At 40.4% G+C, this 25,616-nt stretch overlaps 2 protein-coding genes across 3 annotated transcripts; both read left to right on the top strand.

The window, feature by feature from the left end:
- The first annotated feature begins 914 nt into the window (after positions 1-914).
- LOC115675287 (uncharacterized) lies at positions 915-11,231 on the top strand. Of its 2 annotated transcripts, none has more exons than XM_056313228.1 (13): positions 915-1,749; positions 3,213-3,335; positions 3,438-3,630; positions 3,833-3,999; positions 4,103-4,277; positions 6,701-6,762; positions 7,157-7,238; positions 7,899-7,956; positions 8,179-8,303; positions 8,782-8,865; positions 8,977-9,047; positions 9,796-9,936; positions 10,728-11,231. In XM_056313228.1, exons 1-12 carry the CDS (start codon positions 1,280-1,282, stop codon positions 9,920-9,922), a joined length of 1,737 nt encoding a protein of 578 aa, XP_056169203.1. In that variant the 5' UTR covers positions 915-1,279; the 3' UTR covers positions 9,923-9,936; positions 10,728-11,231. The 2 variants fall into 2 exon arrangements, with proteins under 2 accessions (XP_056169203.1, XP_030453749.1); XM_030597889.2 differs by having other exon boundaries at positions 918-1,749; positions 3,219-3,335.
- A 3,820-nt stretch (positions 11,232-15,051) lies between these two features.
- On the top strand, positions 15,052-16,787 carry LOC115677784 (delta(12)-acyl-lipid-desaturase-like). Its single transcript, XM_030601007.2, has 2 exons — positions 15,052-15,808; positions 16,363-16,787. The coding sequence occupies exons 1-2, from the start codon at positions 15,052-15,054 to the stop codon at positions 16,785-16,787; spliced, it is 1,182 nt and encodes a 393-aa protein (XP_030456867.2).
- The last annotated feature ends 8,829 nt before the right edge of the window (positions 16,788-25,616 follow it).

Raw genomic sequence — 25,616 nt, forward strand, 5'->3', positions numbered from 1 at the left:
CTTTTATCCTTAATTGTTTTAAGCATGCATACATACATACATACATACATAATCACTAATTGAGAAAATGAACAACAACAAGAAACATGACAACAACAGCAGTGATGACAACGGTATGATACTTGCTTAAATTTGACAAAGACTATTTCAATATAACTAATCGAGATTTTTTAAGGAAAAACATAAACGCTAATTATATTAAAAAGCACGACCAAAAACAAATTATATAAAAAAGGATAAGGTTTCGATAACAAAAAGATTATAAAAACTAATTGTTCATGATGTAAATTTACGAGCTTCATAAATACAACAATGATTGGTTAATAAAATTATCTAAGAAAATGTATAGAAATTCTGTTATTAATTTGTAAAAGGGAATGATTAGCCAGAACGCGATACTTTTAAATTTCTTTTTATTAATCAATCACTTATTTCATTAATAAATCATTTGAAAATATACATTGAGAATCCAATTTATTCCTTTCGAGATTGGATATTATGAGTTAAAGGGGCACCCCGTGCCTCATGTCCACGCTACTTTCCAGAAATTCGAACCCGCCTTAGGCTAAAAGTCTTCAACAGTGCATTTCTTTAAAGTTCTCCAAAAAAATTTTCCAAACGCCTTTTGCATTCGATCTAGGGATGTCAAGGGCCCGAAGAAATTCTTTACAAATTCTGAACCAAACGGGACTTTAATAACCGCTCATCGCTGAGGGTCCATTTTCACTTTCTTTTTTTGTTGGAAAGAAATCCCATTTTCATCCTTTAACATGCAAAAGAAAAAAAATTTCACCTTTTGAAAGAAAGGGAAAAATCTCTGGGGAGGTAGCTTCCAATCATAGCTCTCTGAAAAGAGAGAGAGAGAGAAAGAAAGAGAGAGGAGAAGTTTTAGAGGGGGGGACAAAGGCACTCCTCTCTCGCCCTCCCCCACTCTTCTTCTCCTCCTTCCTCTTCCTCTTCCTCTTTCGCCTTCGCCCGTCCATCGCCCGAGCTTCCCTCACTCTGCTGCTAAAACCCCTAGAGCCCAAACCCCCGTCTCCCTTCGTTCTCGCCGCAACTTCAAGCGAGGTTTTTCTGCACGAGAAGCATGAATTTGACGACGAAACCCGAGACCCATTTCGCAGAAACGGCGATGCTTGCGAACTAGAAGCGGGAGAGGCTAGAGAGCAGTCTCAGCTCCACCACTCTGCATTTATGGCGGAATCTTGAGAGACCCGCGAGGGGAAACCGAACCAAAATCTCAAATTTGGTTTCAGAATGATCAACGGTCCTGACAGCGATGCAGCAGCAGGCTTCCTCTGCACCCGCCTCGCATCCTAGCAATCCTCCCCCTCCCCCACCTCCTTCGTCCACCCCGTCCCTCAAGCGATCCCCGGCCGCCACGCCGACGACCGTTCCGCCGTCTCTGGCCCCTCTGTCCTCCGCCGCGCACCGCCGGGATGCCGCTGGGCCCGTGCCGCCGCTCGCGGCAGGGGCCGAGGCCGCTCTGACCTCCGCCATGGCGAGGGTGCGGCTCTCCGACATCGCGCCCTATGATGGGGCCCCGGCGGGCCCCTACCTCAGGGCAGTGGAGGCGTTGTCCGGGTCGCTCACGCGTCACAACGCGGCAGTGATCGAGCTGGGACCGGAGGATGCTGCGCTGATGCGGTGCGGTTTGGAGGCTGCGAAGTTGTACTTGAGGATGAGGTCCCAGGCTCCAGCCGCCGGTAAAGGGAGTCCCCGCGGGGTTTACTTGTACAGAGCCGGGAGGTGTGTGCGACTTTTATTTACTTGGTTTCTGAAAGTTTGGAGTTTGTGATTGTTGCCGAGGTCTGGTTTATGTAGAATTAGATACGAGGTGGCTGGTCGGGTGAAATTGAAATCGAGGCTTCATGCTTATAGAAGGTTGAAAGTCGAGTCTCCAATTTGTCTGTACAGATACTTGAAGTTGTAGTTGTTAGGAAGGTGCAGAAAATGGGATATGTGTGATCATGATTGGTGATGCATAGAACTTGAAGGAACGAGATGCTGGTTCTGAATAGGCACTGTGATCAAGCTTGTTTAATCAAGTTCTAGCCTCTAAGGCATTTTGTGGTCTATTTGTTTTTTATGGACTTGCATTTAATATATGGTTCCTTTGGCATGCTTTTGACATCGTTTTTACGGACAATAAATGCCGCAAATGAAATTTCTCTGGACCAAGTTATCCATATGTATCGATAGTTCCTCACTTCGTAGTTCCTCCTGTTTCGCGTCATTGTAGAAAATGCCATCTTTGGTTCCCATACCAGTATTTTGTGGACAATAAATGCCGCAAATGAAATTTCTCTGGACCAAGTTTTCTATATGTATCGATAGTTCCTCATTTCGTAGTTCCTCCTGTTTCTCGTCATTGTAGAAAATACCATCTTTGGTTCCCATACCAGTATTTTATGGACAATAAATGCCGCAAATGAAATTTCTCTGGACCAAGTTTTCCATATGCATCGATGGTTCATCTCTTTGTAGTTCCTCCTGTTTCTTGTCATTGTAGAAAATGCCATCTTTGGTTCCCATACCGGTATTTTATGGACAATAAATGCCGCAAATGAAATTTCTCTGGACCAAGTTTTCCATATGCATCGATGGTTCATCACTTTGTAGTTCCTCCTGTTTCTTGTCATTGTAGAAAATGCCATCTTTGGTTCCCATACCAGTATTTTATGGACAATAAATGCCACTGATGAAATTTCTCTGTACCAAGTTATCCATATTTATTGATTGTTCCTCACTTCGTAGTTCCTCTTGTTTCTCGTCATTGTAGAAAATGCCATCTTTGGTTCCCATACCAGTTCCTAGACATTTTCTTTGGGATGATGGTGTGGATATAAATTTGGTTGACTGGTACTTTATATAAAATCTTTGAGTGACTCCCTATTCTGGTTTGGTCTTCAATGTTCAAAATGTTGGAGGGACACATAGACATCTGTGAGTAGGTTGTTTTCTTAGATGTCTCTTGATGATCAACTACTATTACATTCTTAGGTAAACTTCCAGTTTTTAAAAAAGACTGAAGTATTTCAGACCCCTGTCCTGCAGTACATGTTTGCTTTATTTGGCTGTCTGTATATTGTAACTTCTTGAATGATTGTGCCTAGTTCTTCTGAAACTTTTCTTCCTGCTACAATGGTGGATAGAGATTGCTATCCTTCGTCTGTTTGGCTTTTAACGTAGCCCTGACTGAATTTGCTTAGTTGCAGACGTATAGAGGATTGGGATTCATCTCCCCCTTGCATGGGTGAAATTTTTAAGTGCATGGGAAAAGTTGCTCGGGCTGCCCTTTGTGCGATAGCGAGACATCTCCGGTTGCGAAGCGAGTAAGAAGGGGATTTGCCTGTACATGGCTGTATTGATTTCCTTTTCTCATTGTACTCTGGTTCTTTTCAATGGTGTGTAATTACTGAACAAATATTGTGCAGTGTATTTACTCATTTACTGGATGATATCCCATTGCCTGCTAATGAGGTGTCTTCATCAGTGCTTGTTGCATCATACTCACCCAACACATTGCCAAATGGGAAAGTCACCATTAGCGGAGGGAAGCTGAGTGTCAATGCGGAGGTTGAGAAGGGACTTCTGACATTGATTTCCTCGGATAGTCCTGGTGTACAGGTAACTTCGTTCTATCACGGAAAAATTTAGCACATTGGATCTCTAGCTTTGCCTTGGTCTTGGGAGACAATACTTATCTGTAAAATACATGTGTTTTTCCATGTTTCCTTTTCATAAGTCTACTGCTTATCATATTTCCGAGGTTTGTATATAGATATCTCTATGTGGTGCTCATTGGGTTTTATCCCTCCTCACCTGTTAGGTTTTTGACCCCAATGGCCGTTGGTACCTAGCAGATGGTGGGTCGTCTTTTGGAGATCTGTTACTGGTGACAGGGAAGGCACTTAGTCATGTTACTGCTGGCCTTCGTCCCGCTGCATTGCATAGGGCTGCGCCAGATTACTTTGCTGGCTCTTTTGGTGGTGGGAGGTATGAATTTATTTTGCCCAATTTTTTATGGCTTTGTGATGCTAAAGTCAGTCTTTTTTATATCAATGTCCATGATTATCAGGTGATGTCTTATGTTTTGCAGGACATCATTGGCTTTCAGGCTCATGCCTCAGAGCAACGCTGTATTAGATTGTTCTCCCATAGCAGCCGTAGGCCATGTCATTCCTCAGAGCTATGTACCAGTATCAGTCAGCCAGTTTATGGATGACCTTTCTGCTGAGGAGGATGCATTGTGCCCCAACCCCGAGAATGTTTGTGTGAGATATCTCTACTGAGGGCTGTTGTGTTTTGGTTGTTTTCTCCAAAGGCAGTGTCCCAAAGAGACAAACTGAAATTGTTTGAACAATTTCTTTTGAACTATTTTATCAGTACAATGACCGATTCCAGTTGCCTTGGTTGAGATGTGTGAGATTTTGTGGAACAACTACCAACTGTTCTAAAAACTTAAGCTGTTAGATGAAGGCGTGATTTAATATTTTAATTATTCTATCACTCCCCCTCATGCTTAGTCTGGTCTTTTTACCTAATATTAAGCATGGACATAATTAATTGGGAAGGCAAATGGGGCCTAGAAAGATTTGAACTCAGGACCTCCAGCTCTGATACCATGTGAGATTTTGTGGAACAACTACCAACTGTTCTAAAAGCTTAAGTTAGATGAAGGCGTGATTTAATATTTTAATTATTCTATCAAGATGGATAAGGGGAAACTGATGTAACTATAAGCTTAGTCGAGTACTCAGCTCTGAGATCTTGTTTTTTCATCTAATTGACGGTCAATTAGCAGTAACTATTTTATATTATCCCTCGGTGTGTGCTTTTTGCTTGATGATGGAGTCTTGGTGAGAGAAAGAGAAATTGCTTGCAAAGCTCGTAGTATTGACACTGTAGGGTATAAGCATCTTAGTTGAGTAGGTATGATGCCTGGAATGCTGATTTAGCAAAGCAAAGGAGTGAGTGAGTTACTCGTGACATTGGGAAAGACATACAAAAAAGCAATTACTCGGTAGCACAATTACCTTTTTGAGTCTGGTGCTATAATGGGCTCAGGCAAAATGGAAATTTTGTGGTTCAGCAGGAGGGAATATGAATGACAAAAAAGAGGAAGAATAGGGAAGAAAACACGGGATGCAATTGTAGTTCTTTGTGAATTGGAAGAGAGAGTAAACGAAAAGAATAAAAACTGGAGGCAAAGTTCCATAATATGGACTTAATGTCATTCTGTCAGATAAGCAAATAATGTGAAGTATGCTTCAAATTACACATGTGCTCGACGTGACACTAAAATGGTTTCAGGATCGAATCGTTAAAGTAATACTTCTCATATCAATTTCTGGTTCACTTTTTTTCTTCCTTTCCCTTGATGTCTTTTCCTTAAAGTTCATTCCTTCACTTGCCCCCCCCTTTTTTTTTTTGCCTCAAAGCATCCTGTAAAGGCTAGTAATGATGGAACTCGCACAGTTAAATGTCACCTTGGTTGAACATTGAGTGCAGTCATACTGATGCTTTGAGGAATGTATGGTTACTGGAAAAAGAAAAGACTAGAAAGTACGTCTGAGAAGTTGGTGTTCTCTTGATTGATGATAATGTCACAATATCTTGTATAAGTGCTCGTATGTAGAATGACGAGATTGAAATGCTGTTAGAGTTGGCGTTGGGCTTATTCCCTCAAATAAAGACCTTGTATGTATGGATCTTGCATGCATGGTCGGCATTTGGTTGAGCACAATGCGAAACTAAGATCAACGTGGCGGGATCCATTTGAGGAGAATTTTTCTCTTTGAAGTTGTGATTGTCCTGTGGCATTGGGGTTCCTAGAACCAAAAAAAGGTCTAAATAGAAATAGAGTTCATACTTTGACATAAAAGAATTGTGGAAGAGCCATATTAGATTAATGTTTTCTTGATGAAAAATCATGAGACTATCCTACGTAATGCAGGATAAATGTGTTTATTTATCGAGCCTTTACTAGCTTATAAGAAGGTAACCATGAACCAGGTTTATAGCGAGAAAAGAGGAGGAAAGACAAAGTATGCAACATAGTAAACTTACGGAGGTGCTTTTCAATTGTTATGGCCTCCACTTGTTAGTAAATGGCCCTTTGATCATCTGCCCATGATTAAGGTAACATTACTTTTGTTGAAGAAGATAGAGGATCTAAAACTTTTTCCTTGGCGTTTTCGATTCAAGCTCATCTTTCCTGTTCATGGGATTTCATAAAATGGCCATCTGTTCTCCGTGTGTTGTTTAAAGCACATGAGAGGTTCCTTCCTCACACATCGGCTACTTAAGATAGTATATTAGCAACATTAGCCCCAAGGGGATTAAAAGACTAGATACCCCTCTCATTGTTGGTCAAGAGAAGAGTTTTGTTTGAAGAGGAAATGGGAACTTGCTTCATCTGTTGCCTGAGATGTCATAGCTGGCTTTATTGAAGCCATGGGTTTGCTTTGATCTCTTCTGGCTTGAAGAGTGAATTGAGATAAATTGCTTCCTATAGTAGTAACAACAATTTGCTTGACTGAGAGCTTTTTTCGAATTTATATTGACTCACTTTGTGGTTCTTCACCAAATTAAACTCAAAAACAGTTCTATCTGCTTATTTGTACCTGATGATATTCCCTTTAATTGGAGTTTTGTTGAAATGGTTGTGTTCTTAGCCGGATGTTTAAATTCACAGGTACCTGGAAATAATTCAAATAAGGAGCCAACATTAAGAAGTGTCCTCTCTGACCCTTTGTCGTGAGTTATTGCCCTACCTTGGTTATTTTCCTTTTCGTAGTTTAGTTAATTGTGGTATTATTCTGTCTGCTGTGAACTTAGTTTCTTTTCCAGACTGATTTTTTTTATTCTCTATGGCACTCTTGGTGCTTGTGAAAGTTTTGTTCCTGGTTCAGAAAACTCATTAATATTCATTCATGATGACTCTGTTAAGTTCCTGTTCATCTTTTATTTTATTTGCTTTTGTACATCTCAAATTGCTTGTTCTACTTGATTGGACTCTTTTCTTGGTTCTACTGCTGGCTGCTTGTAGTTCACTCATTGATTCCTGGTTTATTCAGGATGGAAGTTAAGAGTTGATTACTTTTATTTTTTCTTTTCTGTTTCTTCTCATGTCGATCTATCAAAATTATAGTGGTGCATTCCTTGAAGATGCTGTGGTTGTCTCATGCGGCCATTCATTTGGTGGTTTCATGCTGAAAAGAGTAATTGAGACGGTGAGGAATTCCAATATGTACTTTAAATCTTATGCTGTAAATCTTCCTAAGCAAATTATTGTATAAACATAGGCTTCCAAAATTGTGATAATGTGTTTTCTCTACTGGTGCTTTTGAAATATTTTCTCAGAAAATAAACTTGTTTCAGAAATCAACAGAATGCTGCTTTACGTCATTTGACCTAATCATTGTATGTAATGACGATAGCCTGCAGGAACATTATTAACTTGAGGATCGAGAGTTCTCAAATGGGGTATATATTTCCATTAAAAAAGCATCCTGTCATTGAAGCTAGGGAAAATTGTTTGCTCTCATCAAGGGAATTTTTTTTTTTAAACTTGTAAAGAACATCTCAATGGAATTTCAAGCAGATAACTAGTTTTTTTAGCTATGTTAGATGGACATCAGTTGATTTTTCCGATTTCTCCCCCTTGGTAAAGTGAAATTCATTGAAAAGGCACCATGGGGGGTGCCAACCCTCAATCATGAGCTTTTTTCACTTGTTATATGTAAGAAAAAGTTTGGTGTCCTGGGGGATATCATCCCTTGTGGTGTCAAATTCTTATCTGAAACGTCCTCTTCACCACTATGTTGGATGGAATTACTACTTTTTAATGGAAGGCATAAGAATGATAATTGCAGTCGTATTCTTTTTGGCAGTCAAGATGTACTCTCTGCAGTGCAGAAATTAAGGGGAATTCTTTGATTCCGAATCATGGTACTTTCAAGTTCACTCTTTCATTTATTTTTGTCATATTGTCCTCTGGGATTTCATCATCTTCCATTTAATGGACACTTGTGCGCCGTGAGTCGGCACAATGTCTTGCATAGAAGTTTATTCCGTTGTTTCTTTGCAACCGGCTTGATACATTGGACTTAATAGTCTGGCCCATTGAAAATGAAGTTTCCTAAGTTGTTGTAAACTCTGTTTCTTAAACAGCTCTTAGAGCTGCAGCTGCAGCTGTAAAGCTTGAGGATGATAGAAGGCTCTTCCATAATGCGCATCTCCGCAAGAGAAGAAAAGAGATGGGTGATCAAGCTGATGCAACAAGAAGATTTCACAGGGTAATTTCCAAATGAGCCCTTGTCATAGTGATTCAGTTTGTTTATGCCCAACAAGATGTTATCGTCAGCAGAAATAGCAGAAGAGATTAAAAATTTGTTTTAGCATCACCTTTCGTTTGTCAATGTTGCAGATTCAAATATTAAAGTGCACCTCCATAATGATATTGTTTTTCCGTCAAATGTATGACCATTACAGTGGATGCTAGTAGTAGACACAATAGATTCGCAGGGATTCGTTGTCTTCAAGAAGGGATTTGATTCCTAAAAATTATGGGAGTTTTAGAAAATGGAGACTTATGTTTCTTGTTAATCTTAGTGGATTGAATGTATGCGTAGAACATCCTTCGCTAGTTGTTTTCTCCCCTTTCTCTCTTCCCCTCTCTCCCTTCTTGCTTGGAGTCAGGTTTTCCCTTCCCCTTAACTCAACTGAATATATTCTACATATGACGTTGATGATGACTGCTTATGTGGACACCAGGAAAATGGGGAGAGTGGTGTTGATAATGGGCTGCATAAAGGGGTTCAATATCCATTTACAGTAAACGAGAAAGTTCTGATAAAGGTTAGTTACTCCCACCTGTGTGGCACAAATTGATGTTCACTGCGTCCTAGGATGAACATTAGATGCACTGATTGACAAGGAAACGCTGAGGTGGCACTCCAAATTGTGCAGGGGAACAAGAGGACACCGGAAAAATTTGTTGGTAAGGAAGCAATCATCACATCCCAATGTCTTAATGGCTGGTAAGTGCTTTTGATTTTCACTTCGACTTTCTCTGGTGTGGTCAGTGTTTATTAAAACTAATTCTTATTATGTGTAGATTAGTGTGTCTTCAAGCTAGTAATGTCAGAGGTGCTTTGATGAGCACTGCTCAATTCTTTCTCGCGTTTTTTATAGTCTTTCTGAACTGAGATTATATCAGATCTTCAGGGAAACACTTGCTATATCTCCATATTGTGTTAAAGACATGAGGAAAAAGCTTTCATTCTCTAATATGCCGGCTTTTCTGGTCAATTCTCTAATATCACCAGTTTTTTTTGGTTGCTCTAATATCACCAGTTAAAGACCCCTGTTCGATGGTTGTCTGAAACGGTGAAATAGCAATTTCAATCGGCAGCAAATAGTATAGAGAAGCAGCCGCTTTCTTATCCTTGGTGTAATAAGTTCTAAAAGGCATCAGAATTAACAATGTAGCTGCAGTTTTTTGTGGCCTAGTTCAATGGATTTTTTGTGGTAGGTCTCGTCTTCTAAGGCAAGTGAATTGGCTGGCCTATGCCCTGGGGGCAGTGGGTATTGATTTCCTTTTTAAGATTTTGCTTGGATGCGAGTGACCCTCAGTCTCATTATTGTAGGCAATGTATGATTGTTTTTCTCAATGGGAAGAAACCTAATCTTTGTAACAGAAGAAAACAATAGGGGGAATGTCTAGTACTGACAAAGGGTTCGTGGGATTCTTTTTCTCTCTACTAAATTTTAAGAGCTTTGGTGTAGGTACTTGCTGAAGATTATTGAAAGTGGAGAAAATGTTCGCCTCCAATACCGTTCTCTTGAGAAGATCCCAAACTCCAATTCCATTGATGACAGATGTCCATCTCAGATTCAGAATGGCAGTTCATAATTTTTCTGTATCAGGTTTGTTAACGATTACTTAAATGGGAGAGCAAAACATAGTACTTATATCATTTATGCGCCCCTGTGAGAATACCAGTAATTTATTTTCTGGATTTTGTTGACCTGAGGTGCCTTTAATTAAAATTGTCCTGAAAGTTCAATTAGGAAATTGCCTTATAATTTTGCAACTTTTGGTTCTATGAGGCTTGTCTTTAGTTTGAAATCTCATTCATGTATAAGTATTCCGTGGAACTTAAAATCCGTTTGTGTCTGTCCGTCCATCCGTCCGTCTGTCTATCTGTCCATATGTGTCTCTCTCCATCCATGGGCAGGTCTTGCTTATCTGATCTGCCGTTGTCTGACTGTGCTGCCCTAACTTTTTGTGCTTCAACTTTCACGAGAGAGATTACATGTTTGCTGCTTCTCATCCTGAAAGCTTTTCTTAACTTGAATAGGCACGGGCAGTCACTACATTGGCCATGATTGATAGTGTTTTCTTTCTAAGCTGAAAATTTTGGAGCTCTGCTTTCATCTCTTATGTTTCATATTATCTCCAATTATTGCACCAGGTGGAGGCCAATAATATGTAATGCCAATCTCATGATTCAGCAATTTTCCGAACCTAATAGTAGTTGTGTTGAAAGACAATTTTATCAAGAGCTCAGCTTAGGTTTGACGAGTAGCACTTATATTCCATGTCTAGTGCAATCAATTCTCGAGACTTAATTTTCCGATCAGGAGCCTACGGATTAGTCGCTGATTTTCACTCATATCCAATGTGATGGATCTTGATTATGATTCTTCTTCTTCAGGCGCTTGCTAAAGATTCCAGGAAGTAGAGCAAAATTTTGGCCTGCGATTCCATCCCGGAGAGATCCTGAAGGTCAAGCTTGGATGATGACACCTGCTCCTCTACGATGATTCAAAGTGGCGGGTCATTTCTTTTAACCCTGAAACTTCTGTAGGTCCTATTAGATTTCGGAGTCCTATAGCGCATAAAATTTCAAGTACGTCATGGTAGTCGAGCTCCTTTAGGGAGAATATGCGATTGGCTTCTTGTATGTCAAATGTATTTCGTCGAGAGCTTATATCAGATGTTTGTATATTCCTCTCACATGTATGTGTAGGTTTACCGAAGGAAAGATCGCTCTTTAGGTGTTACATTAGTCAGATGTAGATCAAGTAGTCGTGCATCCTCAGCCGTGTAGCTCTACGGAAAGGATCCTATGTGAAGCGCTTGTCGCCTGATGCGGTGCTTCGTAGATGTATGACTAAATATCATGAGATGGCATGCTTCTGTTCAATTTTTGTGATTAGATCACTCTCTTCAATTTGAGTTTCTGTGCGTTTACAATCGACTATAGAACATTGGTTTTTAACTGAATATAGAAAGAGGTGGTAGTGCGGCCAATTGTTTGATGGTGCAAATGCAACTTAGGATGTGTTTGTTTTGGTGAAATTTTTTTCCGGGAAAGTGTTTTCTGGACTTTCATCCTCCGTTTGGTTGTCCGAAAATGATTTGGTCAATCGAAAACACTTTCCAGTCAAAAAAACCATTTACGTATAAATTTAGGAAGGTGAAAATATTTTCCGTAATTGATTATCTTAAATTTGTTAATATTTTATTTTTCTGTTTTTCTTTTTCTTTTCTTAATCTTTTTTTTTCTTTTTCCTTCTTCCTCCCTGTGCCGGTCGCCGGCCTTGGCGGCTGGCAACTGGCCATAAGCGTGGGTCGATGATGGCCAACCTCAGGCGAGGCCGAGCTCGCCAGATCTCGACGAGCTAGAGTTTTGCCAATCTCAACGGGGCGAGCTCGAGTCTTGCTGGGATTTGGCGAGCTCGAGCTTGCTGATGTCGTGCGAGGCCTGACCTCGCCGCTTCCACCTCGCCTAGACCTCGCTGCCTCCACCTCGACAGGACCTCACTGCCTCCACCTTGCCTCGACCTCGCCTGAGGCTAGCGAGCTCGAGCTCGACCGAGGTCGGCGGGCTCGCGGCTCGCCCGAGGTCGGCGGGCTTGTGGCTCACACGAGGTCGGCGAGCTCGAGCTCGCCTGGGGTTGTCGTCGATCGGTCGATCGATCGCGGCAGAGGAAGGAGGAGAAAGAAAAGAAAAAAAGAATTAAAAATTTTATATTTTAAAAAATAAAAATAATTTAAAAAAATTTCGGAAAATCATTTTCCTTTATCATTGAGTTTTTCGCGAAGCAAAAGCACCCTTAACTTGGATTTTTGTTTTTTTTTTTTTGGTTTTTTTTTCTTTTGTACGTGGATTTATAGCTTATAACTATATATTTTAGCCAAAGGCGGGTTTTGTCTCACTTTCAAATTTCCCATTTAGCCAATGCATATTGGATTTTAAGAGAGTAAAGTAAAATTGGACAAAGAAAAAGGATCAAAGGATTTTTTTATTAAAGAAAAAGTTACACTTGATGAAATTCTTTAATCATTCGTGTGGTATAACGAGCAACTTCTTCCTTTTCTCATTTTCTTTTTCTAAATTTTGATTAACCTTTCGTTTTTAGTTATTGAAAAGATAGCGAAATGTTCATTTAATGTTTTTGTTTTTGGATAAGGATTCCATATAGTGGTAAACAAGAAAAAAATATTAAATATTTTATCTGTGTATCCAATCAAAGTTATTGATTGAATACCTGATCAAGGGCCCTGCCCGACCCGACTCGCCCCGCCCCGCCCCGCCCATGTCGAAAGGCCTCGAAGGGCAATGTCGATCAGGTTTGGCCAAGTCATTTAAACTTCGTTTGTTTCGAGAAAAATGAATGGTTTGAAAAATATTTTTCTGATAATGATCGCTTGTATCGTTTGAAATAATTAGTCAATAAAAAATATTTTCATTAAACAGCTTAGAATTTAAAAATAATTGACTGATCTCGTAATACTTCACTTAACGAACCCTACCACCATCCTTGATGAGCCCTTAGATTTTATCACTTATGCTTCAAGCGTTTACAACTTTGTTTATTTATTTTAGGGATTAGTGTACTAAAATTCATAAAATTTGTCATGAAAGTGCAATTGAGTCATAAAACTTTCGAAATGTGCAATTAAGTTTTAAAACTTGTCAAATTTGTACAACCAAGTCTTTCTATTAACTCTGTCCAATTTGACTAACTGAAAACGCTGACGTGACTTTTTTATTATTTTTTATGACCTATGTGGCTAAAACATGATAGATAATGCCAAAACAATGTCGTTTTGTCGGATATTGGAATTTAGAGAAAAAGTTGATTAAATTGACAAAATAGAAAAATTTAGAACCGAATGACATTAGTACTATAGGTTTGAAATTAGTTTGATAATTATCCCTTAATTTACTTATGAGATATTAAACCATAGTTACCAAACTCTAATTATCGCACCAAGCACGCATAGAAGAACGCGGCCATATTATCAATTATTCTGTCTTGGCCAAATAACCAAACTACATCGGTTGACTTTTTGAATGGTTTTTATAGAATTTTTTTATTCTCACTTAGGCATATTTCAGGACTTGAGTTTTTATCTAACTTTTTCACGGGACAAAGAAATCAAATTAAATGGTTCAATTTGAGTTTCAGTACCTACTCTACGAAAAGATTCAACCGCCAAACTTGCTCAAATGTGAAAACTTACCCAAATTAGGAAATCGTCCAAACTAGAAAACCTATTTGGATCAGGTTTTCTATACGAGTTTAAACTTAAATGTATTATCAATAAAGCACTAAGTAAATTGTTGTAAAGATGAACTAAGTACACCGGTTGTATATTTTTTTTGGGAAAATGACAAACAGTTCCTAAATTTTGACCCAATGTGATTCTTGAACTTTTAATTTATTCAATGTGGTCAATAAGCTATTAAATAAAATAGGCAATACATTCAAAGAAGAAGGAATGCTTTTTTGCATAGTTTATATAGTATAGAAAAAGAAAAAAATCGGTATCTAATTTGAATAAATGCATGATTTCAACATAAATAAAGGGGGGATATGGCGAAATTGGTAGACGCTACGGACTTAATTGCATTGAGCCTTGGTATGGAAACCTACTAAGTGACAACTTTCAAATTCAGAGAAATCCTGGAATTAAAGATGGCCAATAATAAGCCAAATCCTGTTTTATGAAAACCAACAAAACAATAAGGGCTCATTAAGGGAGAATAAAAAAAAAGGATAGGATAGGTGCAGAGACTCAATGGGAGCTGTTCTAACCAATGGAGTGGACTACATTGCATTGGTAAAGGAATCTTCTTATCGAAACTCTTACTTAATATGCAATATGGTCCTTGAACTTTTAATATGTTCAATATCATCCCTGACTTTTGATACATATTTAATTTAGTCTCTAAATTATATGAAAATATTCAATGTTGGACTACATCAAACATTTTCATATAGTTCAGAGATTACATTGAACATGTACTAAAAGTTAGGGACCACATTGAACATTAAGCTTAAATTCAGGGATTATATTAAACAAATTAAAATATCATGAATCACATATCACATTTGGCCAAAGTTGAGGGATTGTTTGTGTCATTATCTTTTTTTCTCATCTTGTGTGTGTGCGTGTGTGATGTGAATCAGAATCCCATTCATAAAAATTAACAAGGTAATTAAGTGGTGTAATCTGGGTAACTACAGACATCAACCGGCATCATGTCTTATTGAGGACAATAATCTGATACTGAATCACTAAAATGGGGAAGACAGATTTTCTTCCTAAAATGATCCAATCAATAATGTCAAAATCCACTTGTGGGCTAAAACAACCTGCAGTCTAATTAATTCCACATCATTTTGTCATTAAATTCAGTTCCGCATTTGATAATATTCTACTTCTACTTTTAGTAGATTACCTACTTAAACCCAAAAAAGAAAAAAAGGAAGAAAAATTGGTTTAGATACATATACCCTCCCCCTCCTAAGAATCGCATGCAAGAGAGATAGAGAGAGAAAGGGGTGAGTATGGTCGATTTCAAGAGATTACCTTTTCTCGTTAATTTTGTTTGGCATAATTTAGAGATTTTTTTTTACTTTTGCTCCAGATTTTAAGCCGATTTAAAAATTCAGGTTTTGAATTGATGTTCTTTTTGTTCTCTCAAGTTCGACAACGATTAATATATGGGCGTCGAAGGTAAAATGCGCGCCAGCGTAAAGCCGAAGCCGGTCGGTGTCGACGCAGCTGATACCAACGTCAAGGGCATGTCGCCCCTTTGCGACCGCGCCCCTTCCGAGAAGCCACCGTTCACAATCGCTGACCTGAAGAGAGCCATCCCTCCCCACTGCTTCCGCCGCTCCCTCCTCCTGTCCTCTGCATACCTCCTCCTCGACCTCGTCCTGATCCTCCTCCTCGCTGTCGCCGCCTCCTCCCTCATCCCCCTCCTCCCGCAGGTCGCCCGCCGCCTCGTCGCTTGGCCCTCCTACTTCTTCCTCCAGGGCTGCCTCCTCGTCGGCGTCTGGGTCGTCGCCCACGAGTGTGGCCACGGAGCCTTCAGCGAGCATCGCCTCGTCAACGATGCTGTCGGGTTCCTCCTCCATGCCGCCCTCCTTGTCCCTTACTTCTCCTGGAAGTACAGCCATCGCCGCCACCATGCCAACACCGGCTCGCTCGAGCGCGAAGAGGTGTTGCTGCCCTGGCCCAAGGAGAAGGTCGAGTGGTACTACAAACGGTTCAACAACCCGCCCGGCCGGGTCTTCACTATCGTTGCTGCGTTGCTCTTCGGGTGGCCGTTATACGTGAGCATGAATGTATCCGGCCGGCCGTACCACCGGTTCGCGAGCCATTTCGACCCGTTCTGCGAGATATTCTCCGATAGGGAGAGGGTCCAGGTCATGGCCTCAGACTTGGCGGTGATATTGGCCACCTACGCGCTCTACGAAGTCGCCGTGGCGAAAGGTATGCGTGCTTTGCGTTGTGAATCCTCTTATATGATTGCGTTGTGAATTTGTTTGTTAATTTAGCTAGAAAGATATGGAAACATTTTGTCTGTGGGCTTATTTTTTATTAAAAAAAGATCGTCGAAGCAAACTAAATAGATTTTTGTCAGAATAATTTCTAGCTAGTCATTAGAATAAAACTTGGGATTGGTCAATTTTAGGAATTTTGTGAATAAAAACATCAATATGAGGGGAAAAAATGTTTTCTTTTTTACCTTTAAAATGTTAATAAGGTGACCTGATATGATAAAATGGATTGTTCGCCATGATTTGAAAATTTTTTGTGCAATAAATTGGTAGCCTTATAAGTTTAGTACAATTTAATCTTGCAATAATTTCCAAACCTTTTGTAATTTACTCCTAATTAGATCCATCATCATTAAAACCGGGACATCTTGTTGCATTGACAGCAAAAATTTGTTACTATGAGAGATGGTGAATATCTTTAATCATTTGAGTTTTGAATTTGTTAGTATCTATGAAGATTAATCATGTGTTATTACTTCCGCTCAGGAGTATTATGGCTAATGTGTATTTATGGAGGACCGCTGCTGGTGGTCAATGGCTTCATCACCTTAATCAGCTATCTGAACCACTTCCACCCCGACATCCCCCGCTACGATGCGTCGGAGTGGGACTGGCTCCGGGGATCGCTCACCGCGGTGGACCGCGACTACGGCATCCTCAACAAGGTCTTCAACCACATCACCGACACCCATGTCGTCCACCACCTCTTCCCTGCCATGCCTCACTATTACGCGGTCGAGGCGACTCGAGCCATCAAGCCCATCCTCGGCTCGTACTATCGGGTCGACTCCACCCCGATCGTCAAAGCCCTCTGGAGGGAGGTTAGAGAGTGCCTTTACGTGGAGCAGGAGGACGGCGGCGGGGATGGCGGGTCCAAGAAAGGCGTTTTCTGGTTCAAGAACAAGATCTGAGTTTGTACAAATGGTCATGTTTGCAACTATGCTAAGGGTCCTCGTTAAGCATATATGATAATAAAAGATTTGAGTTTTCGGAGGATAATAGTTGATGAAGAAGACAACATTTTTACTGCCTTTTTTTTTACTGAACGTTTATCTTTTGAATAATCAAATTATGAAATGGTAGATGCAATAAAAATGACAACAACAAGAAGAAAAACAACATGAATATGGTTCCCCAATCTACTAACCATGTTGGGGCACTCATTCGAGCTTAAGTTTGCATGTAACCGGATCCATAAGGTTAATAGGGTGTGTCATGAGCCTAGGACTCATTTTCCTAAGATGGAAAAAAATCCAAAAGAAAAAATGTTTAGTCTATAATGAAGTAGTCTTAAGTAAATTTCAAATAAGTTGATACGCTTGATTTGGATGCAACAGATCTTATGATCAATTTATATGATCCGTTCCTCACGATAACCCTACGATCCATATCCGATGCAAGTTGACTGGGAAGTGAAGGTTGTGTGCAGCTATGGGATTGAATAGAGCCGAAATCTCTAGTAAACACATAGTAATTGGCAAGGCAAGGGGAATAATTCCTTTTTCTTTTCCTTGCAAAAGCAAGATGAGGCTAAATTGAGGAAATGGTAAACATTACATTATTATGTATGTAATTTGGAATGTTTTCTTTGCATTTGTGGGATATCATAGGGAATACCAGTGGATATAGTTCAAAAACCCACCAAAGATAATTAGTTGTGATTATGAAGTGCTACGCCAAATGGGAAGCGTAGACGAACCTAAAACAATTCGAGTAACATATGCTGAAAAGTAAAACTGACAAAACGGATTTATTGACCCAACAGATTTATGTGGTTCAATGGTGTGCCTACACCATAGGGAGAGATAGACGAGATGATTCTACTTTAATTAGCGAAAAAGAGATAATAGATGCCCAATCACTCACCAACAAATGTTTCCCAACCCCGGTTACAATTCACATGTAAGTGGTAGTGCGAAAGAAAGAAATCTCACATAAAATGTGTTGAACTAAAAGAAGCAACCGATAGCATTGAGTTAACCCTTCACTCAATTGCTTGTATTTCCCTTAACTCAATGGCTTTTTTTTTTTTTTGGGGTCGAAAACTCAATGGCTCATATATATATTTTATAAATGTGGATCCAACTAGACTGTCAATGGGTTCAAGTTATGGATTTCCTCTAGGATCTTCCCATAGTAAGGTATTGGACTTCTGTGGTATTTTCGCTAATGGTAGTAACAGGGTTGATGGTCGATTAGTAGGCCCTTAATGCTTATCGATATCCTAGAATCAACAAGAATTCTCGTGGATCTTCGCAATTATCGAGTGGAGTTTGCCATCATGCTTTGATCCAGGAGGAGACCATGGGTGAAAGTCATGTTTGCACCGCTTGGGAGAATTGAGATTACATTGATTTGATATACATCAAAATGAAAAGTGCATGAAACAAAATTACAAAAAATTGAAACGTGCAAGGAAACGACAATACAAAGAAACAGAAAGATAAACTTTGATGGAGCATCGTTCTTAAATCAAGATGCATTCCACGACTTGAAATCTTAATTTCATAAACTCTAAGTAGGATCGTATCTGTCACGCCCCGAACCCTACGGATACGAAACATCCCGCTATGATCGTTATGATGCGACGACCCGGGACTCGTCGCCGACCCTTTTCTTTTTATCTTTGAATTACGCAAGCGGAAACGATCACAAACACAACAAACCTCAGACAATAATCAAATCAGGGATAGCAGGGGAAAACCAGTCATAATAAAAGCCATTTTTAATATTTACTTAACTAACCCTGGAAACATACTTACAAGCCCACTTCGGGCGCTACCACAAAACCAGCAAAAAGAGTATAGGCTAGGGTTAATCTACTCCACCAACAGGTTGAACTTCAGAAAAAACCAGCTTCCAAATGCCCTGAACCAAACTGGGTGCGACAACAAGCTAAAGGCTTGAAAAAGGGGTTAACAACAACGAATGAGACGAACGTCTCAATAAGTTAACGGCCTAAGCCCCGCTTAGGAGGCCAACTCGCACGGGGGTCCTTAAACAGGCGAAACGGCAACAACAACATCATTAACAACCACAGGCATCCTCACCTCGCCTTGGTACACACGTTGATGAAATGCATATGTCACATACTCGAAGCATTTAACGAGATTTTCCATGCATTAATGCAACACAGTCGCGCGTGTCTCGATTATAAGGCAAAACCCGCTTGGGCACGTCCCATACCATGCCTAGCAGTTTCTACCCCATAATCAAGCACTATGCATCACACGTATTCCAATTATTACGCCCCCTCGGGGCCACCACACATCAAGCGATACGCAGCAAGATGGCGGTCTACCGGTAAAAACCGGGCTCCGTCCCGCCCCGTCGGGCACGGCTACGTCAAACGATACACAGGATGACGGCATTCCAATACGGCAACATCAAACGATACACAGTAAGATGGTATCCCGTAAGGAGCATCAAGTCCGACCTCGGGCCGCGACAAGGCATCCGGGGTATCGGCACTCCAGATTATCCCCAAGCATCCGATAAATAGGGCAACGTCAAGCGATACACAGCAAGACGGCTTTAACGTGTGACCACACGAGCACACAAGCATTCCGGCCAATTATTATCTTTTTAAATTAGCCCATGCATACATGAATAGTGCTCATCCAATGTCATACAATAATACAAACTAGCCACACATGCAAACAGTCTATCAATCTCGCAAGTTTCGATAACGATACAAGTATTAACCACAAAACATCACTATCAATTCTTGGCATAACAATAAAAATAATTTAATACCAATAATCTCGTAAACTTTCTTGAAAACTTCCGATCAAAACAATTTGTCGTAAAAAAATAATTTTATACGACAAATCACGGCACAAACGCCAACATTCAAACTAGAAATCATAATTTGAAATTATAAATTTTCCGAAATAATAATAAATAAATTCGGAATTTAATTATTTAATAATATCCGAAAATAATTTCTTTTCAAAGAATTCAAAATATTTTCTCGAATCAAAATCATTCAAATAATTTTCTAAAACGCCATCTTATACGGCAAAAACCAACATTGGCATCACAATTAACGTTAGAAAATTTTCCGAAAATAATACTATTTAATTTTCGGAAATTAATTATTTAATAATAAAATAATAATATTTAATTCGGAATTAATTTATTAACTAATAAAATAATATTTAAATTCCGAAAATAATAACATTTCATATAATAATCAATAACAATAAACTAATCAATAACTTATACCCCAAACACAATTAATTAACCACTAACCCACAATTAACACAAACTAAACATAAATTAAACTATCCTAAGCAAGTTTAACGCCCTAAACACGGGATTAGGGGTTAACTTACTCGGCTACTGCCGGCGACGACGCGAGGACGAGGGCGGTCCGCGGTGTCCTCGGGTTGCTCCGGCTCAGGCTCGACGAACGGACGACGAACGGCGGCAAACAAGCACGGCAAAGGGAGCGGTTGATGTGGGCTGCACGGGGGCTGTTCCCAGCGGAAATGGCGGCTGACGGAGGCGGCTACCAACGGCTGGGGGTGCTAGACAGTGGCGGTGGGCGGCGGAGACGGGCGGCGGGCGTGACCGGCGAGAGGCGCTGCTCACGCGAACAGAGGGGAGGAAGGAAAGGCAGTCGGCCGAGGGGAAAGGGCACGGTGGTGGACGGCACAACTGGGCGAGGCGGGCGGCAGCAACGCGCGGTCAGGCGCAGCGTGCGGCTGAGCTGGTCCCGGCGGCGAGTTGCAGAGGAAGAAGCTAAACCAAAAGCAAGAGCGTCGGAGGGGGGGGGGGGGGGGGGAGAAGGAAGGGAAGGAAGAGAAGGAAGGAAAAGAAAAGAAAAAGAAAAAGGGAAGAGGAGAGAGGGAGAGTTAGTGGGGTTGGTGAGGGGATGGGATGTCAGGCACGCAAGGGAGCCGGCGGGAAAAGAGGGGAGGAGAGAGAGAGAGAGAAGCAAAGGTCAAATCGCAATAATCGCGATTCAACGGCCACGGTTTAAATCCGAAAACGATCCGACGGTCCCCGAAAAATCCCAATTAATAATATGGGAAAAGGGCCAAAAGATATTAATAAAAACACATTGCAAGGAAGGTCTACTAGTCCAAATCCGCACCCGATCAAAATTTTACTTTTAATTTATCCCGGGTAACATCGAGGTTGGCCACAATAATATCGACACCGTCCAATTAAACTCGTCCCGAAACCCCGAGAAATTTGACACTAAAGTTTGGGCTCTAAATAACGATCAAATTCGATCGAGTGCGATTCTAGCGAAATCTCAATTTTAAAAACAATAACCGGGAGTGATCAGTTCCCGGGCGAGATTTTACTATAAGCACACTGACGAATTACACGTTTTATAAATCCCAAAAATGGGCCGAAATTCGGAATGTCACAACTCTTCCCCCCTTTTAAAAATTTCGTCCTCGAAATTTACAATTCAACCCAACTATTCAAACAAATGGGGGTATTGGTGTCGCATCAACTTTTCATTATCCCATGTGGCTCCCTCGGTCCCATGATGTTGCCACACAACTTTGACGAGAGGAATCTTATTTCGCAATACCTGCTCTTATCGATTTTCAATTCTCACGGGTCTTTCCACGTACGAAACTCTATCATCCAAGTCGTTCTCTTCGTAGTTCAAAACGTGGGTTGGATCCGGGTCATACTTCCTTAACATAGACATGTGAAATACATTATATACTTGAGCCAACCTTGGCGGCAATGCTAGACAATACGCCAACGATCCAATTCGCTCCAAGATTTCGAACGGTCCTACATATCTTGGGCTTAGCTTGCCTTTCTTGCCAAAGCGGGACGTTCCTCGCATTGGTGATACCTTGAGGAACACATGATCTCCGACCCGAAACTCCAATGGTCTACGTCGCCTATCTGCATAACTTTTCTAACGACTTTGAACAGTCCTTAGCTTATCGCATATCACCCTTACTGTATCAGTTATAACTGGTATTAACTCCGATCTTGTCAACTTCCGTTCTCCTACCTCGCCCCAATAGACAAATGTTCCATAAGCCCTTCCAGCCTCAATGGGGTCATTAACACTTTTCTGAAAATAGTTATTATAAACAAATTCCACTAGATGTAACTTCTCATCCCAATTACCCTTGCAATCAATCATATATGCCCGCAACACGTCCTCTAACACTTGAATCACCAGTTCTAACTGTCCATCTATTTGTGGGTGGAGTGCAGTACTATACTGAAGTTTCGTTACTAGTGCCACTTAGAGACTCTTCCAAAAATTTGAGGTGAAACTTGGATCTCAGTCCGATGTAATGGTCATAGGCACTCCATGCAGTCGCACTATTTATTTAACATATAAGCCTTTATACTTTTCAAATGTATAGTCCACTCGCACAGCCAGAAAATGCGCAGATTTAGGCAATCGATCCACTATTATCCAAATAGAATCGTGATTACTTGACGTTCTTGACAATCCTTGTATAAAATCCATAATAACAAGCTCCCATCTCCATTTGGGAATTTCTAAAGGTTTTATCATATCTGCAGACTTATGACGTTTGATTTTCACTTGCTGACACGCCAGGTACTTCGAGACGTGCTTAGCGATATCAACCTTCATTCTACTTCATCAATAATGTTGCTGAAGGTTACGATACACTTTCGTACCCCCAAGGTGGATACTATATCTTCTCCTATGCGTTTCTGACAAAATCTCATTCCTAATTTCCTCTTTGGGCACGCGGAGACGTCCATGAAACCTTACCATTTCATCATCCGGTACTTGAAAATTTCGATCTTTCTACCTTCTGCTACTTCTTTGCAAACCTTTGTAATCACAAAATTTGATTGCTGCATTATTCTAATCCTTTACATAATCTCCAGTTCAATCCTAAGTGCAGCCATCATACTAGTCAGCTCATTCATATCTAGCTTAAACTCCGAATTTGAATTTTCCTTAAGCAAATTCCATTCCCGATTAATCATATTCACCATCGTCATTGAAGATTTCCGACTGAGAACATCCGCCACCTTATTCGCCTTCGCTCCAATCTGCAATCTACCTTACTCCCAATGTATCGCATCTTTCATATCCAGCCTGATCTGAACTTTGAGAACCCATTAATGAATCTATCAAGATCTCTATTATCTTAATTACGACATAACCTAAGAATACATCTCCCTCCAATTGGAGATTCACGAAATCAGAATATTAAATCAATGGCTAAAATACTTCCAGTCATAATACTTAGAAAAAGATCAACTTCTTCAAGTTTCGAACTCATTATCTCCCAAGCAATTGACTGTATTTGTCTCCATGGAGTTTGATACCACCTGAGTAAGAACTTATCTTTGATCACTATTTGAAAGATCGACTTTTAGACATGAGTAACTATCATCTTCCAAATCATCAGAATAAGAGGTTGTCCTCAATTCCACATAACTTAACGTGAATATTATTACTTAAATGATCATTACCTAACTGAATAACTTCAGCTCCTCAAATCTCTCAAAGGTAAAAACTTACCTATATTCTATTCAATGTACCCCAAGTTCTAAACCTCGAGAATCACCATTCGACTTATCACTCCTAATATTACAACTTAAGCATCCATCCATTTTCCTTTAAAGAGGGTACAATTCTTATCCTCTAATTCCACAAAACTAGTTAAAATCAAGTTGGACCTACAATCATGAGAAACATACCTATCACTTCAACCTATAAACCACAAGTGAATTTACACCACATGTAACAATTCAAGCTTATAACTTCCAAGGTCATTACTTATCATACTAACTATCTTCATGTGATACATCAAGACTTTGGATTTAGATTCTCTTTTTTTTTTTCCAATATGAGATCGCAGCCTAACTCAATCAATCATAACTTAGTTTTCAAAATCATAACTTACTTTCTATAAATCATATATTGGCCAATTTATCTAGTTCCACCAATAATCAAAACTCCTCCATCTCATTCGAAAACCTTTGCGGATAACATCCAAACATCCAAAAGATCAGTACTCACCATCAGAGCTTAAAATTTAAACTTAATACCTCTAAAATACATCATTGTCTTGATGCAAAATAACCAATACTAGCATCCTTGGTTCCTCTGCCAAAGTGTCAACTACAATTGCCAAATAGCCTTGGCAACCCTCATCTAACATCCGAGTAACCTTAGGTGACAAAATCAAAGGGATCGATAGTCCTCCTCGATTCCCGACAAACTCAAATCAAACGCTCCCTATAGGCTCAAACTGAATCGTCTTACGATAACAATTTACTGTGGCTCATTGCTTGGTGAGCCAATCTATCCCAATAATCACACCGAGGTCAAATATCGTCCAAACAATTAAATCTATGCTGTCTTTACGACCACTAACAGATAATTTACAACTAGCACAACCAACTGCGGACATCACGCTATCCTTTAAAGGGGTAGAAATACTATAGGCCACTCTCAGTAATTTCGGATTTAACCCCACTAAGTCCACAAATTGCTTAGCCACAACAAAGACGTAGATCCAGGATCAAACAAAGCATAAGCAGCATGGTTGTGTAACGAGACTATACCTATAATTATGGCGGGCGAGTCTTTCGCCTCCTTCCTCGTGACAGCATAGACCCTTCCTTGTATTTGGGGTCGGTTCAACTGGTTTGGTGGGACGTTCCTTGCAGTTTGTCCTACTTGCTGCACTGGTCAATGTTCTCCTGCGGCTTGTCGTGGACAGTCTCTTACATGGTGGCCGTGCTGGCTACATCTGAAGCGAGCTCCCGTCTTCACTAAGCACGGGGCTAATCCATGGCTCCTATGATAAAAGCGACACACCATTTGCATCGTATGCCAATTTCCTCATACTACCTTTCTTGTTAGGAGGGCTGAGAGACCTATCCCCTATCATCAGTTTCTTCCCGAATCGATGATTATCCTTGTTTGGCATAAACCATGATCTAGACGAGACTGCCCTCTCAGCCAAGTTCCTCTCAATTAACTGTGTCCTCTCATACAACTCATCACAATTCTTCAAACTCAGGGGCACTAATTGATCCTTAATCTCGGGTTTCAGCCTATCCCTAAACCTCATTGCTTTCCAATTCCAAAAATGAATTTGAAACCATAGACAATCCGTTGAAAAACAAGAAATCTAATAACCAAACACAGGGACATAGTGTTTTCCTAACTTACGATCCCAAAACACATCGCACCTTATCACTCCAGATCTCGACCAAACTTGGATCGAGCTGACCTTGCTCTGATACCAATTCGGATGGGGATGTCACGCCCCAAACCCTACGGACACGAAACATCCCGCTATGATCGTTATGATGCGACGACCCAGGACTCGTCGCCGACCCTTTTCTTTTTATCTTTGAATTACGCAAGCGGAAACGATCACAAACACAACAAACCCCAGACAATAATCAAATCAGGGATAGCAGGGGAAAACCAGTCATAATAAAAGCCATTTTTAATATTTACTTAACTAACCCTGGAAACATACTTACAAGCCCACTTCGGGCGCTACCACAAAACCAGCAAAAAGAGTATAGGCTAGGGTTAATCTACTCCACCAACAGATTGAACTTCAGAAAAAACCAGCTTCCAAATGCCCTGAACCAAACTGGATGCGACAGCAAGCTAAAGGCCTGAAAAAGGGGTTAACAACAACGAATGAGACGAACGTCTCAATAAGTTAACGGCCTAAGCCCCGCTTAGGAGGCCAACTCGCACGGGGGTCCTTAAACAGGCGAAACGGCAACAA

The sequence above is a fragment of the Syzygium oleosum genome, unplaced genomic scaffold (assembly GCF_021117445.2).
Source record: "Syzygium oleosum isolate NSW1041296 unplaced genomic scaffold, Sole_v2.1 Sole_v2.07, whole genome shotgun sequence".
Lineage (NCBI taxonomy): Eukaryota > Viridiplantae > Streptophyta > Magnoliopsida > Myrtales > Myrtaceae > Syzygium > Syzygium oleosum.

Excerpts from the sequence above, each read along its gene's own strand:
- LOC115675287 (XM_056313228.1), top strand. The coding sequence starts at position 1,280 with ATGCAGCAGCAGGCTTCCTCTGCACCCGCCTCGCATCCTAGCAATCCT. Across the intron at positions 3,631-3,832 it reads CGGATAGTCCTGGTGTACAG|GTTTTTGACCCCAATGGCCG; the intron begins GTAACTTCGTTC and ends CTCACCTGTTAG. Across the intron at positions 4,278-6,700 it reads CCAACCCCGAGAATGTTTGT|GTACCTGGAAATAATTCAAA; the intron begins GTGAGATATCTC and ends TTAAATTCACAG.
- LOC115677784 (XM_030601007.2), top strand. The coding sequence starts at position 15,052 with ATGCGCGCCAGCGTAAAGCCGAAGCCGGTCGGTGTCGACGCAGCTGAT. Across the intron at positions 15,809-16,362 it reads CGAAGTCGCCGTGGCGAAAG|GAGTATTATGGCTAATGTGT; the intron begins GTATGCGTGCTT and ends ACTTCCGCTCAG.